The 16,959-nt window shown below is 46.7% G+C and overlaps 1 protein-coding gene across 1 annotated transcript; it reads right to left on the bottom strand.

The window, feature by feature from the left end:
* Nucleotides 1-776: 776 nt before the first annotated feature.
* Nucleotides 777-14,577, bottom strand: arhgap35b (Rho GTPase activating protein 35b). The gene is made up of 7 exons (XM_080779973.1): nucleotides 13,739-14,577; nucleotides 3,431-7,338; nucleotides 3,001-3,142; nucleotides 2,684-2,761; nucleotides 2,371-2,502; nucleotides 1,482-1,587; nucleotides 777-1,363 (listed from the first exon to the last, which is right to left on the bottom strand). The coding sequence occupies exons 2-7, from the start codon at nucleotides 7,154-7,156 to the stop codon at nucleotides 919-921; spliced, it is 4,629 nt and encodes a 1,542-aa protein (XP_080636099.1). The 5' UTR covers nucleotides 7,157-7,338; nucleotides 13,739-14,577; the 3' UTR covers nucleotides 777-918.
* Nucleotides 14,578-16,959: the final 2,382 nt, after the last annotated feature.

The following is a 16,959-nucleotide window of genomic DNA, read 5'->3' as shown; positions in this document are numbered from 1 at the left end:
AAACAAATTTTGATCCGACCAAAGCTCTGTAGAGGCAATGGGTATGGCTGTTTTGAGCTGTGAACTTAAAAATACACACACTCACACAAAAACAGTCCCGACAACTCCCCTTATGCAGGGGGGGGAAAAAAAAACAGTGATCATTAAAGTGCATCCCTGGATGTCCCCCCCACCCCAAACCCCCCCCCCCCCCCTTACCAAATACAGAACAGACGTCTCCACGCTGAACCCTAAGTCGGAGCTGACAACAAGAAGCTCAAGGCAGGGGTCCCAAAGGCAGACGGAGAGGAACCTTCTGCTAAATGGGGCAAACTGCTGGCCAAAAGGAACACGGAGGAGGGCAGTCTATAAATCCAGTGGCAGTACTTTTATGAGCACAAAAAAAAAAAAAAAAACTTTATACACAGATAACATGGGAGGCCACAAATCATATCTTCCAGGTTGACATGGAGGTTTGGACTTCTTGTGGTACATGACTACACGTGTTGTAGGCTGATGTATAAAGCGAAGCTTAGTGTTTACAGTATTACAGCTCGTGTCCCTCCCTTTTCTGCACTACACTGCCCCGGGTTGGCAGAATCCAGGCTGTCGGGGGCGGGGGTCGGGGCTCAGGCAGAGGGGCACAGAGAAGGGTCAAGTCAGCCTTGGTAGCCGGCCCTGGCACATTATGTAAGCAATGGTGGCAAGTCAGGTTTTTTAAGTGGCAAGTCAGGTTTTAAGTGGCAAGGTTTCTCAAGACGCTGCACGGTTCATACCTCCATAGTTCCGCGTTATCCACAACGGGGGAAGAAAAAAAAAAGTAGTGTCTTTTTAGTGTGCATGTGTGTTTGTACAGTATGTGTGTGTGTGTGTGTGTGTGTGTTGGAGGTAAGGTCCAGCATCGTTGTGGGCGGGGCACGTCGTGGTTTCATTGTCTTCTCACAGTGTCTCTTGTTCGGCGGGGGAGTGGTGGGGGTGGGGGTGGGGGTGTTGGTGCAGCGGCGGCAGCAGGGACTGCAGCGGGGACTGGGGGGTGGTGGGCGGGGAGGACTGCTGCAGGGGGCTGAAGTGGGCCGCCGTGGTGCCGCCGTGCGGCGGCGAGGAGCGGTAGCAGGAGGAGTAGGCCGAGCTCCCGCCGAGCGTGGTGGTCGGCGAGGCCGGCAGGCCGCCGCCGCCGCCGCCGAGGCCCGTGGGCGAGTCGAGGAGGGGCTGGTTGTAGAAGAAGAAAGCACACTGGTGGATGAAGGTCTCGATGATTGTCTGGTAGGTGCGCGTGGCGGTCAGGGCGTCCATGGTGGTGAAGTCTGGCCTCATGAGCGTGGGCCAGAAGCAGATGGACAGGTTCTCGCTGGTCATTAGGTTTAGCCTGTTCAGCTGGGCCACCCTATACGACGTGGAAAAAGGGGAAATATATTCACGTCAGCAAAAAAACCACAACGAAAGGGGGATGGAAATGCATGCGGGGGCCGGGGAGCGACGCTAGACTTAAAGACGGCACTCACTTGTGTAAGTGGCTCGTGACGTATTTAAAGACATCGTAGTTCTCCCGGGGGAACCTCCTCAGGACATCCTTCATGGTGTACAGCCTCTGCTCCCGGTCGTTGATCTCTGCACACACACACACACACACAGAGGACGGTTGAAGTTAGCAATGTGGCTCGAGACGTCGTCCTTCACGGTAAATGGGAAGCCAAAACTGATCCTCCATACCAAAATGAACCAGTCGGTAATTGTCTCACAAGCGAGCACTTATCCACGACAAGACTCCTCCTCGTCACTGGATAAAAAGACTGAACGACGTCAGTCCTTCGTGCTGGTAGCAATTCAGTTAAGCCATTTTGACCCGAGATCAGATTCTAAACTACATCCTGACAGTTTTCTGAAAAAGCTATGTTTCTATGTCAGTCGTTCTTCGATTTTTCAAAAATAGCAGACCTACAAGCTCCTAGCGCGCCACTCGGTGGCGCGCTACGAGCTTGTAGGTCTGCTATTTTTCAATAGCTAAAGCATGACATGATGTGCTAACACCAACAACAATTTCTTTGTCTTCTGTGGTGAACACGAGCGTCATAACGAAGCACCTGCCTAGCAAGACTGCATTCGTTGCGTTATTTTTCACTATCGCTACCCGACCGTGTATCTAGTTTACACTTAAGATAAGATGTTTATGGTCACTGTGACAGGATTTTGTTTAGTCAGTGCATCCACGAGCAAATGAATTGCTGTAGTTGCCTGTATCCGTGTGTCACGTCCGCTGCTATGACCCCCTTGGGATCAATGTACACTACAAACAAGCAGGAGATGACCAATTCTCCACTACTCTCCTAAAGAGAGTTTTTAATGGTCCAGCCAACAACATCAAGGGGGGGGGGGGGGGGGGGGGTTTCTTACTGAAAGCATCCAGTAGATCCACCTGCAGGGCACAAGGCACCAGTGGGTCAGGCAGCTCGGAGAAGAAGCTCTTCAGGGCTCCGGCCACAGTGTTGATGGCGTAGTCCTTCTCCACCAGGTCCAGGCCATGGTCTGCATTGGGAGGAGGAGGAGGAGGAGGAGGAGGAGGGGGGATGGGGTGGTGAAAGGAGGAGAGAAAGGATACGCATCAGTTGCAGTTGGTTGGACTGTAGGTTACAAATTCCAGTCTCCTTCCTGTCCATATACTGTATATACAGTATATATTATATATATATAATGATCGGTGTCTCACCCTGGTCAAACTGTCTCTGCATGGCCTCCATCTCTGACTTGTTTCCGCTTACCCGGTACAAACCTTCTGTATTGAGACCTGGGCAGAAATGGGAGAGAGGAGAAAAACACGTATTATAATATAGGAAAAGAATCACCCACTACAGTTACAGAACCGTGTGATCGACGTGCATCATGGATAGACTTGTTTACTATTGAGAAAGGGAAGCATGTTTAAATTAGCCATCTGTAATAGCCATGCAAATGTAATAATGCATTCTTTGTATGAATGAATGTAACTGCATTGCACATGGGACAAAAGGAAAAATAACAGCTTACCCGTTGTCTCGATATATCGGACACACTTCTCAATAAATAACGGGATGGGTCTGTCGAGGGACACGACGTTTGCAAGCGGGACCCCAAAGTAACTGCTCTCCAAGGGCTTGGGAATAGCCGGACGGGGCTTTGTTCTCGTTTTCTGTCGGAAAGATAAATGATGCAGTCGTGAATGTAAATTAAATCTGTGTTGAGTGGCACTCATTAGCTTCTGTTGGGTTGAAGGATGTCTTGCGGTTACCATTTCTGGCAGCACTGAGGCATGCCAAATTCATCTCAACACTCTGCAAGACAAAGTCCTTCCCTCAACTTTGACTCAGCATGAGGTACAACTATTACACAGAAACATTGAATAATATACCCCACATAAGTACTGTAATATAAACTACAGTACTGTATATCATTAGCAGTTAAAAGGAGGCATACATACCTTCGCCGTTCTCCGCAGGCTTTTCAGAATGTTCCTCTTTTTGGGGTCCTCACTCTCTTCAACGAGGCTCTCTCCTTTCAAGGTTCCGAAGTCGTCCTCTTTGGACTTGGGATGAACTCCCATCTCGTCGTCGCTGCCTATGAAGCTGGTGCGGAAGCTGCTGAACTTGCCGAGGCGCTTTGAGCGGTCGCGGTAAAGGCGAGGCTTCACTCCTGCGGCCGAGAACTTCCTCCTTCGCTCCAGGGAGCTGCTGTCCGCTTCGCTATCCGAGCCGTTGCCGTTGGAGTTCATCCTGTTGGCATTGCGAATGGTGATGATCTTGCCTTGCGTGCTGTCGTGCGGCACCGAGTAGATTATCTCTTCGTTGCTCGGCCGCGGCTTCGAGACGGCGTCCATGGGCTCGGCGTAGTCGGAGGGGTCGTAGCCTCCGTCTCCGGCGGGCACCCACGTGACGGCGGAGGGCAGGGAGCGACGGTGGCCCATCGTGTCGCCGTACGGGCTGCGGCTCGACTTGCGGAAGTCAAAGGTGACGGTGGGCTTGTGTCTGACCTGCGGGGGCATTTTGTTGTTGAGCTTGTTCTCGAAGGAGCCGATGTCGGAGATGACGGAGATGTCACTGGAGTCCAGGTCGGGCAGGGTGAAGCCTCCGCCGTGGGAGCCGGTGAGCGCGCCGTCGTAGTACGGCGGAGACGGCTCCACGTCGTCCTCGGAGTCCAGGAACAGCGTGACGGGACTGGGAGAGCTGCAGCGCGGGGAGTACACGGTTTCCGTGGTGCAGGCTTCGGCCACGTTGTCGTACATGTGCGTGGCCTCCACGATGTTGCGCTTCTCCACCACCTCGTTCAGGAACGGCTGGAACATCTCGAGCCGGTGCAGGCCACCCACCACGCCCCCGGAGCCGCACACGACGCTGTTGAAGCGACCCTCGATCTCGTGGGCGAGCTCCTCGCCCTGGATCAGCTGCTCGCGGGCGTAGTCGCTGTCGGTCAGCTCCGCCTGGCTGTCCGCGACGGCCAGCAGCTGCACCGGGATGATGTCCTGGACCTCGCAGAGGAACGCACACAGGGTCTCCAGCGAGGCCTTTCGGCAGACCGAGTACGTGGCGATGTAGCCGTGCACCAGCCGGCTCTTCCGCAGCGAGAAGGAGGCGTGGTAGGACAGCAGAGAGAGCTCTATGAGCAGCTTGTGTCCTCCGACCGTGTGCTCCAGCATGACGGAGGTGCCGCTGTTCGATATCGGCCGGCAATGCGGTGCCATCAAGAAGGGGGAAATGAGCTGTTCGTTGTCGTAGGGATCTCCGCACATTATGCACATGACGATGCGGACGTCCGCCTCGGCGCTGGCCTGGTGAGGCGAGTCTCTGAGACACGGAGGCTCGGGGGGCAAGGGAGGGGAGCTGCTACAGAAAGACGTGCTCCTCCTGATGTCCAGGAGGCCCCTCAACACCTGGTTGATTTGCATCTCGTTAACATTATGGCCGTAGCCCACGCCAGGGGAGGCCGGGTCTAAGAAGCTACTTTGCAATCTCCTTGCGATCTGCTGACCCTGTGTTATCAGGTTTAAGGCGGTTTCTCCACCGATATCTGAATAGGACCCCACCCCCCTTTTAGTGACTAAAAGCAGAGAGGTCGATAGCTGAGCCAACTGGCTGTCCCTTCTACCCAACGTTGACTCCCTAAGCCTCTCGAGGCTGTCGACCACATAGGCTAGGGACTCCTTTGAATTATACAGACAAAGACATCCATGAGGGGTAAAGGTGGGAGTGTGGAAGGAATTCACAGGAAGTCGCACATTGCCCTCAATGGGCCGCAGTGTCAGCTCGTACATCTTCCCATCCAGAACATAGCGGTCGTCATTTGTACAGAGTGCCCTAATCTCATTAGCAAATTCCCTGGCCAGTCCATCCTTTCCCAGTATCACAAGGTTAATTCGATCAGCCTTTGTGTCCCCAAAATGAGTTTTCATATCAAAAAAGGGGTAGCATGTGGGGAAATTCAAAGCTAAGAGCTGTTCGATCTTAAAGTCTCCACACTGAGGACTGCTGGGGCAAGTCTCCTTGGTAGGGTGATAGACAAAATGGATATGTTTCAATACGAGAGCATCTCTCTCGGCCGGAAGCTTCTGGAGGGCTTTGAACCGCTGCTCTTCCCCCAAAAGCTCTTGGATGGCACCCATCTTCTCCTTACTCGGCTTGGCGTCCACCTCAAGCTCATAGAAGAGCTCAGAGTACTCCAGCAACAGCTCCTGGAAGTCCTCTTTAGCATGGTCGATTATCTCCTTCTGGTGGCGGTTGTAGAGCTCCAAGTACTCTTGTTCCTCCAGCCACTGGTAGAATTCTTCATTCATGATGAAGCTTCGGGCCTCCTCCCAGGGCTTACCCGGTGTGACAAACAGTGAGGCTGCCAGCTTGCGTTTAAACTCCTGGCGCATCTCCGCCCGCCTGCACTCATTGCGCAAATGTTCCAGGTGGGCATCAAATATAGTTTCCGCAGCTGAAGTCTCGAGCAGGTCCGAGGGAATACGCTCGTCCTCCATGTTGTCAATGTGAGAAGTGTCCTCCCATGGCGAATCCTCCAGAACTACAAACCAGTGGGCAAAGTGCGGTTTAGACTCCAGGACCTTCTGCACTCCGGACCAGCTCAGCTGGTCAATTTCATCCAGGTCAGGCACCAAAGAACTAAGAGCTAAAGGAAGAGTGCTTAAGTATATTTTACGGCGCCTCTCAATGTGTTCTTGCTTCAGGCGGTAGACATGCTGTTGAAAAAGCTTTTTGCATTTTGCTGTGCCCTCCAAAAAGACATATTCTTTGTACTCTCCAGAGGTGTTCATGCGTCGACTGGTGTTTAACCAGGTTTCATTGTGATTTTTCACAATACGGTTGATTAGCCATTCATAGCGATCCTTGGCGGAAGCTATCTGCTGACTCTGGATTTTGAGGGCTTCAAAGTAAGGAATGATCTTGTGCTTGCCCCGGCTCTTATCAATCAGTTGTACTAGAGTGAGGAAGGCAAGGTCAACATTGATATTGGAGCGTGCGGACGTCTCCACCACGGGAAGACTCTTTTTAGTGATAGCAAACGTATGTGAATCTTTGATATAGCGCTCGACTCCTTCGTCACACTTGGTGAGGACCAGCACGACGGGCTTCTTGGTCTTGCTGAGCTGCGTATATAGGTTAGTGATGAACTTCATCTGATCGTCAAAGTTGCGGTTCATGCCGCGGCTGACGTCGACGCACAGCATGAAGCCGTCCCCCGTCAGCTTGCCCTCGGGCATCTGCTTCTGCTCAAAGTCCTGCTCCAGGCCCAGCTGGTCCGTGCAGAAGTACATGAGCTTCTCCGCCGACGCCAGCTTGGTGGACGCCGCCCTCTTGATGTAGGGCTGCATGGCGGTGCTGCGGTGCGGCTGAAACGTCTGGTCGTCGATGAACTCCGTCTGCTCCACGACGTGCTGCCGACACTCCTGCCCGTCCTCCAGCACCCGGGAGACCTCTCCCCAGAACAGGAAGTGGTCATTGTTGACCACGCGGCCCCCGAAGTCACTGGTGCTCAACACGGACGTGTGGTCCAGGTAGAAGTCGTCGGCGCTCGGCCGAACGTAGCGGTTGCACAGGCAGGACTTTCCGACGCCACACTGGCCCTTCTCCTTCTCCGTTCCCGACAGGCCGACGACGAGAAGGTTGTAAAGGGGTACTCCTCGTGCATCTTGCTTTTTTGCCATCATCATCGTTTGGTGACATTCATCCTGCGATATACAGGCGCGGTACTGGAGAATAAACGTGAACGTTTTTGTCCATAAAAGTAGCTTATGCACGGTGTCTTAAGTTTGAGATTTAAATGTCTTCTATTGGCTTCCAACTTTAATCAGCAGAAGAATGTGTGGCAGTCGCTCGTTACGCAGATCGGACCCTGTCAAATACAAGCAAAGAACAAAAACAAGATATTAGTATTTCTTCTAAATGAATCGGTTGTAATGCAAATCATTTTCCTGTAGAAAAAAAAGAGTTGAATATTATTTCTTTGATCTAGTTAAAAAGGCATGATGGGCTCAAAATAAATGTAACAGAGCAATGAAGAGAGAAGTGCTCAATAGCAGTCCACCGTCTGTGGATCTGTGCAACTCTGACTTATTTTAACATGTGCACATAAAAGAGGAACATACTAACAAAATAATATCCAAGTTTCATTGGTACGGTTAGTTTTCAATACTTAACAAAACAAATGTTGGGATCATATCAAGCACCTTTGATCCAGTGACTGTGATCTGAGAATGTGTGTGTGTGTGTGTGTGTGTGTGTGTGTGTGTATGTAACTGAGCAAACATAAAATAAAAAACCCTGTTAATGAACAACACAGGGGGTTAACTAAATTAAATAATAGTTGTGTTTGCGGATATGCGCATCGGGAATGTGCTCCGTTTTTTTAGTTCGTTGGTCGGTCACGTCAGAGAGTTAAAGCTGGTCATTTTAACCAAGGAAAATGATGAACACTTGCATGGTGATGTACTAAATGCTTGCCTTGCTACTACTAGGGATGCACTGAATATTCTGCCACCGGAACTATTCGGCCGAATAGCCGAATGTTCAGTATTCAGTTCGGTTGATTTTAGATCCAAAACCGAATAGTCAAAGAACCGAGGTTACCTTTCGTAACCTACCGTTTTATTGTGATCATGTGATCAAAATGTAATCATGTCTTTTGGCCATTATCAATGTGTAGCTCTATAACAAACTTGGTATGGCCATGACAGCAATGGTACAAATTCTGGTAAAAATAAACTAAACAATATAATATTAATCATATTCGGCTATTTGGTATTCGGCCAACCGTTTCCTATAGGCTATTCGGTTTCGGCCAAGAATTTCCCATTCGGTGCATTCCTACTTGCTAGCTTAGCTTTTGCCCCCGATAGTCGGGGTTGTGGGGTGTGAAATGTAGTATATATATATATATATATATATATATTTCTATTTTATTGGCCTAAAATATTGTCTATATACATATACATACATTCGTGAATCCACTTGCTGACTGGTATTGAGCAATTTATTTTATAGGGGTTTATTAGCCCCTCTCGGAACCCTCCATAAAGCTTTTCTGAAATTTGGATATCGCTTTATGTAGGGTCCCTGTACGTATCTATATTTTCGTGTGGGAATGTTGGAACGCGGACATGAACATCCTCGGTAACATCGTATATGCGGCGTTTGACGTCTTCCTTTAGTTTGCGTTATTCTGAATTTGTGAACTATAAGTACCTATACATACCGCTGCGAATATCTCCTGTGTCGCGGAAGCCATTAAGTATTTTTAATCCATGTTTGATAAAAAATGTCGCTTTGATTCTTCTTGTTTATTTACCGTTTATTGTACCGCCTCCCGATGTGCGGTTGGCTTGTGCCGGCTACGTCCCTGCCCCTGATCTGCTCCATTGTACCGCCAGATAGGCGGTACAATGAGGTGTCAATAAACAAGGTAGGAAGAGAAGAATCAAAGCGACATTTTTAATCAAATATAGATTAAAAATACTTAACGGCTTCCGCAACACAGGAGATATTCGCAAGCGGTATGTATAGGTACTTATAGTTCATACATTCAGAAGCCCTCACATGAAAAAGCCTCAAAGTGTGCAGATTGACTAATGCGAACGTGTTTACGTTTATTTATGTGTGCGTACCCGGTGGCAGGGTGGAGGTGGCATAGGACCCCATGGAACTGGGTCTACAAAATGTCAGAAACTTCAGTACCATTGGGTTCTGCTTGTAGGGCTAGGGGTTTATATGTGCCCATACCATTAACATCCTATGGCCTATAAGGCAAAAATGTCAACATTTCATTATGCTTTAAGTAGCATGTGACATGTCAAACTAGGGGGTTTTCATGATTCTGAATCCATTCCAAGCATTAGTTTTGCACAAAAAACACTCCTTGGGCTATAGACGAATCCAGGAACGGGTCTCATGGTCGCAGCTTACGTATTTCCTGTAGGCGGACTCAACGTAGCTGCGGGTTTAAACCCTCACCAGGCGCACCTCTTCTACTACAGTGAACTGCAGAGTGACTGATGTTAGTCTGTCTGCCTCAAACGTTACTCTTTTACCTGCTTTTTACTAACACTAACATTACAAACATGCCCAGAACATCGGGATGAACCTGTGTAGTTTATGGCTGATACAACAGTAGTGGCAACATAAAAAATAAAATAAAAACGGAATGTCAAAATATCCACCGCGGTGGCTGAGAGCAGAGCCATAGAGTAATGGGAGACGAAGCAGTGAAAGGTCCTGAAAGATACATAACGTCAGTCTTACACAATATTTCTGTTTTATGAACACAAGGCTGCTGTATTTTATACCGGCTCATACTAAGCATTTAAAGTATGAGGTATATAAAGTACAGCAGCCTTGTGTAAAACAGAAAGATTGGGTGTTGGGTAAGACTGACGTTATGTATCTTTCACTGCTTTGTCTCAACCATTACTCTATGGCTCTGGTCTCTGGTTTTTTTTTTATGTTGCCACTACTGTTGGAGCAGTCATAAACTACACCGGTTCATCCCAATGTTCTGGGCATCTTTGTAATGTTAGTGTTAGTAAAAAGCAGGTAAAAGAGTAATGTTTGAGGCAGACTTAACATCAGTCACTCTACCGTTCACTGTAGTAGAAGAGGTGCGCCTGGTGAGGGTTTAAACCCCGCAGCTACGTCGAGTCCGCCTACAGGAAATACGTAACCATGAGACCCGTTCCGTGGATTAGTCTATAAACGGCCATTGCAATCGTCACAAATGTGATGAGGTCAGCACATTTTTGGGAAAACTAATGCTTGAAATGGATTCAGAATCATGTAACCCCCCTAGTTTGACATATCCCATGCTACATAAAGCATAATGACATTTTGAAAATCTTGCCTTATATAGGAGGATGTTAATGGTATGGTCACATATAAACCCCTATTAAAACATTGCTCAATGCCGACAGCCGGTCAGCAAGTGGATTCATGAATGTATACATATACATATAGACAATATTTTAGGCCAATAAAAAAAAAAAGACTATATACCAAATTTCCCACTTTAAACAAAAGAAGCCTGACAGCTGCCAGACTACGGGGTGTGTTCGAGACAACGCAGTGATGCACTCACACTGAACAACCCTCAGCACACCCGGGGTGCAGCACACTAGGTTTCTGAACGACAACGCACCGAGCGCACTGAATAAGCGAACGATAAATGAACGACAAGAGGGAACACCAGTGCGCTCAGTGCGAATTTCCGTATGCAACTATGCACCCAATTTCTTGTGCCAGGGAAGCAATTTGGCTGGTTACTGCTCCGTCAGTTGGACTTGAATGGCTCTATGCACACAGAATAGCTCTTCCTACTTCTGGGCTCCTTCCCTACTTCCTTCACAAAGGCTCTGTTCCATTTAGTGTACAGTGGTGGTTCTCAAACTTTAATTTCAAGCACCCCCATAACTCTGAGAGTGTACACAACATGGACAGGTCCATTTGTGTACAAGATGGAACTAAATCGACTCGGAAGGGTCCATTTGTACACTCAGAGTTACACACCCGTACAGGTTCCACTGGTTTCCAGTGAGCCAATATTCACATTGGCCAGCACCTGGCCTCAGCGTTTCTGTTCGGCCAGAATGGAACAGAGCCTTTTAGAGGACCACTTCACCACTTTTCAACCCATCTTCATATAATTGGTCCTCACTAATGTATATATAAAATAGCACAATATTTTTTCTACTCTGTCTGTGTCTCATAGGAGGGCTGTGGGCAGTTCAGAAACCGGTCCTCGAGTGACATAGGCAGATAAGTGTATTTTTTTTTTCAGGAATAGAAACTCTGCAGTTTCTATATTAGCTTGGATTCCCCATTGATGAGGTCACTGGAAAACAGGTTTCTAAACTATTCTGTACCATAGCATCACCCTACCCTCGATTTTATGAACTCACCGTCTCTACAAATGTGGTTTTAGTGCTACATTAATGTTGAATTCCTTCTACTAGTTCCTGATATCTATTTAATTATGATGGTCTAGTAGATGAGGTGAGTGTATCACTTGATTACTCATTTGCAGAGCAGCTTGTCCATTGTGACGTCTGTATATAATACACGCCTACTTTTGTATACTTCATGCCTGACGAAGGCCCGAAGGGGTCGAAACGTTGTATCTCTATTGAAATAAAGTTTGGCGCTCAAGACCTGGTGTGCGAACTTCATCTCCTCTCACCTGTACGAATTCTGGTTCAGCACCCGTAGAATGCTTTGAGATCTGAGTGCTTCCCTGCTGGATCCTATTTCTCAGGTTTCTGAACTGCCCACAGCCCTCCTATGAGACACAGAGGCACCTTTTCCACCAAAAGAGCTTTGGTTAATTGGTTCTAGAACTGGATAACGTTCTACATTCTTGAAACCTTGGCGGAACCGGGGGCCATTTTTTTGTTCGAGTTTCCGAACAAACTTTTAGGGTTACGACTTGTGAAGCAAAATCATTTTCAGTGGAAACACTCTGAAAAACGGGTTCAATATTAGGTGGGGGAAAAGCCCCGGTGGAAAAGGGGCCAGAAAAAAAAATGTTATCATGAATATTAGTGAGGACCAATTTAGATAGGTTGAAAAGTGGTGAAGTCGTCCTTTAATTAGTAGCCTATATGTAACACCTGTGAAGTATCTGCTATAGGTAAACTGGGGCATTTGTGCAAAATAGACCCTTATGGCATTGGTAAGTAATTCAGGATCAATACAAGTAGGAAAATGACCGAGACAATATGTTATTTAGTCTGGAGCTGTCCTTTCCCATACGATTTTGCAAAACGAGGAAGAGAGAAAACAGACTTCTTATATCCTCCCATTGTGAATGAAGCTAAGCAGGCTGTGGATGACTTCCAGGCACAACTTGCCAATCATGTTTGCTTTTGACTGTGGATCCGATTATGAATCACAGATAAACATCTACAGAGGGATCTAAATGAGGCAGAAACAGAACCCAATCTGATGCTCTGTAATTGTTGAAATGTTGGTTGGGGTGTGTGTGTGTGTGTGTGTGTGTGTGTGTGTGTGTGTGTGTGTGTGTGTGTGTGTGTGTGTGTGTAATGCATATAGCTCTGGTCCATAGCCCTATTGGCCCTTTGCTGCCGAAGGCATTCGAGCTATGGATCAGAATATAGTATATATATATATATATATATATATATATATATATATATATATCAGACTATTTAGGCCTAAAGAAATATAATCTTACAGCTTGTAGTGTGGACTGAGTTTCCTGCAATATTTCGAGTCCACTGCCAATCCCAAGATAAACAAGATTTCCTATCGAGAAATATGAAGGGAGTGGTGTTTTTTCCAGATGGCAATGCTCGATCCCACCTAAATGGTAAGTCTGGAAACCAAAAGCCATCTGTCTCAGTCCCCAGTTTGAACCCAAATCAATAGGATATGATTGTATTATTTTATTCCAGAGTTTACAAAATATCAGATCAGCTAATTGACTGTTAGTTTGTCACCATGCGAGTGGTCAGTCTTCAATGTGGTTCTAGGCACTTGTTGTAGAATATATGCCCAGGTTATACATATAACGGCCTGCAAATTAACTCGTTGGGCAGGCAGTGTCCACTTTTAGCTGTGCACCTCATTCAACAACAATAAGCTCATGATGTACGAGTAATGACGAGCAGAATGACGAACAGTACAAAGTGCAGATTCATCATGCCCAAAAGTGTGTACAGTATTAGCGAATAATGTAATGAATAAGCGGTCGGTCACATTAAATTAGATACGCAGCTTTATTGTGTCTAGTAATGTCACGGTCAAAACCACCATGGGTTTGTCCATGATACCGCTCAGCTGAGCTAGGCCTGAGCTGATACCCCCCACATTAACAAACTAACAAGTTCTTTACGAAAGGCTAATTCTCTAATCTTATTTGCAAACGTCGACGTGATATCCAACACGTACTCACTTCCGACTATTTATTCATTTTACAACGAAACTAATTGGCTCGTGCGTTTTACTTCAAACTCCCGATTTGTTAAAGCATATCCACGCAGGACGCAGGCTTTGGAGTGGATGTTGGGCTGTGTGTGTGTGTGTGGAGTGACCAGACCACGCCAGGCCTCTCTGTCTACACCACAGAACAGAATGAATTCTATGATCCATCCACCTCGCCCTGCATTCTCACCATGGTGGTGGACTATAAGAACGCTCGCATACTTTCCGGATATGTCTGCATGGGGTGTTGTTCGATGTTAAGAGAACGTTAGATAGACGGTGTTATTAAGTGACAGTCTTCAACATACCATGGCATGATTCTCCTTGTCTCTCCTTCCCTTGCATCTGTCAGGCCGGTTGTTGCCGCAGCCCTCCTCGCCGCCTGATGTGCACGAAAAGACCGCAGAATATACTCTGTGGCTCTTCCCCTTGTATTCAAATAAGATTATTTTTGCATGGTGTATTTATTAATCAGACTACCGCTGATCCAGGGTGGGATTGTCCGTATTTTCTTGTTTTAAAAAAGTATTTTTTTTCCTTCTTTGTGATGAATCACTGCGTTATTAGCCAGCAATAAAACAGCTTCTTGGGTCAATCGTATTTGTTTCTTCTTGACAGATTTCCTCACAGTAACACACACAGAGAGAGAGAGAGAGAGAGAGATGTGGTTCAGTTCAGCAGCGTCTCCTCCTTAGGTCCAACACCACGTTGCTTTTCAATCATTATATTCAGTCCATTGTTAATGTGCCTCTGCTGTGTGTCTCTTGACTACAACAATACGGTGTCGCTCGTGCACGGGGTAGCGGCGAGTTGGCTGCAATAGCATGCAGCATTCGATCCGGCCCGAAATACGCCCAAAAATATGTAAGTGAAATCGCTCATGTCCTTATATCAATTGATCAATATGTTGCGTGTGTGTGTGTGTCTGTCTGTGAGAAAGTGTTTTTCCAGCTTTCCAATAATGGCGGCGGGCGGCCCTCCCTCCTCTGCTCGCTTGCTTGCTTCCCCGGGACCTAATTCTCCTCTCTTCTTTTCTTTGCGGAAAAGGGGAGCCGTGGAGACAGAGGCAGCGGAGAGACTCTCCCAGCGGCGCACTGACACAACTGCAGCAGCGCTCGGTGACTGGAGAGGAGCCTCGGCTCGCCGAAAAAAGAACAGATCTACATACATACAAGCTTTTAGAACAGCGAGGCCTGCTTAGCTTTCCTTTCCTAGACTGGGATCGATTCAACCGTTGCAGGTCCGGTCTGGTCTAGCGCGGATACGGAAACTGTGTGTGTGTGTCCCCGGCTTACAGGATACAGTAGGCGGGATCTTTAACGAATATTTGGCATTTGACAAGAAATAGAAACCAGGCTTGCTTTCTACCGGTACTGCTTTCCAGATTATGGCCCAGTCGTTTGGCTGCGGCCTGGGATTGCTTTGCTTCGATGTGAATAGACATACATGTGCAAACAGTGGTCAATTGATTCATATATTCAGCTTAGAGAGGCATACTGTAGTATGTTAATTAATAGTTTCTACATGAATGAATGCCATAAGAAGGCATAACAGAGAATGCGAACCATTTCACACCAATTTGACCCAAGCGTGAATATATTAACTTCTTATAAGCCTGCATATGCATATCAGTCTGGACTATAAGGTAACGGACAATGGCATTATTCATATATAAAACATCTCTTTAACTCCAATGCGACGCAATTCCTGCAACATCCTGATAACTGACACGAGATCAGGTTTAAGCAGCACTTACAATAGGCTACACAACATGCACTATAGACAGACTATTCTGCTTTAGTAACTAGAAGCTGTAGTAATTAGGCATTGTTGCAGGTGAGTTTGAAAATGCATCAATTATTCACCGCCCATCCGTCATGAGTGACTGCTCAGTGCTCCCTCTAGGTGGAATACTTTCATCACAGTATCTATAACACTAGCTTTAGATGGCCCGGGTCATTCAAACGCTTTAACGCCACCTTGTGGTGGCATAGCTATAGTGCTACCGGAAAGGGGTTCCTTTGTTTCACTGCATGTTAACAACAGAGCAGAGCACCTTTTGAAATGCTATAATACAGTGGGTTTTCAACCAGTGGTCCGGGGACCACCAGTGGTCCTTGAGAGGGTTCCAGGTGGTCCCCCAGCTAAATGATGGAGAGTTGGTAACCTTACCAAATGGACCCTTAACTCTTGAGAGCACTCTCAAGAGTTGTCGTTAAACATCTGAATTTCTTTCAATTTACAAGAAGTCTACACTCTACACAATTAGAGAATGTAGAAGAATTGTTATTTTGATCAACGTTTGCCTGTTATCTCTCCGAATGGAGTTATGTCACATCTCAAACGCGAAGAACTTAAATATACAATCAGGGGTTCCACTCAGAAATATACCAGAGTTTGGCAACCGTTTCTAACCTATACTTGCAATGGTTCCCAAAGTGGGGTCCGGGGACCCACAGGGGTCCTTGAGGGTATTCCAGGGGGTCCCCAGCTAAATGATAGTTAGGAACCAAATGGAACCTAACAGGTCCATTTGCTTTTATTTGTGCACTCTCAGAGTTAAATTAACATTGATTTTACAATATAAATTGGGGTCTCAGAGATAGAAATGCCATTAAATGGGTACAAAAAAAAGACCTGTGGATCTTCATTAGGTCATCACATCATTTTAATACTCATCAAACCATTCAGTGACCCCTTGTCTCGTCAGGACAGAAATATTTCATCATAGGATACAGGTGATCACTCTGCATTTGCAGCGTGATCACCTATACACTGGTGATCCGTGGGCCAATTATTCTATTTTCAAATGGTTTATTGGCATTTCTTAATCCAAAATAGCATACTACACCTAAACGCTGTGCACTCTTTGCTCTCTGGGCTGAGGGGGACCTGCCAGTAACCCTTACACAGGTCAAGGGTCGTAATGTAGTGTGAACTGCCAACCCTCTCCAACAGGTCGTCAATTCTTGGCATAGGATACAAGTCTCTCTTAGTGACATTGTTCACCTTTCTGAAGTCCAGACAGAACCTCAGAGTTCCATCTTTCTTGCGGTATAGTATTTTCTATGTAGTCATTGGCCACCCCCCCCCCCGCCACCCCCCTTCATTTTTATTTACCCTTTTTTTTCCCAGTTACAGTTTATTTAATTAATATACAATTTGTGGTTTTTGCATTGTATTTCAGACATGAATGTTGAGTACTGGTGTTGTTGGTTTGTCCTGTATCTGTTCTGTAACTGTCATGTATCCGTTGTCTGTCCTGTCTTATGTACAAACTTCAATAAAAATACTTGAATAATAATCTCTCCCGAATGGTATACCAACATCAATACAGCATTGAGTTGTGGACAAAATTGTGACAAAATAAAATATTCTTTAGTTTTGCGTTCAGAGAGGCTAAACCTCATCAAATGGTGGTGCTGTGGCTCAAATGCTGAATAATGAATGGGCCTTGATGTGAAAAGGGTTGGAAACCACTGCTATAAATATATGTCACAAAGTTCTACTGTGCCGATGCTGCCTGACT

The sequence above is a fragment of the Protomyctophum bolini genome, assembly GCF_963924005.1.
Source record: "Protomyctophum bolini genome assembly, chromosome: 13".
Taxonomy (NCBI): Eukaryota; Metazoa; Chordata; class Actinopteri; order Myctophiformes; family Myctophidae; genus Protomyctophum; species Protomyctophum bolini.
This window is presented reverse-complemented; position numbering and strand designations above follow the sequence as displayed.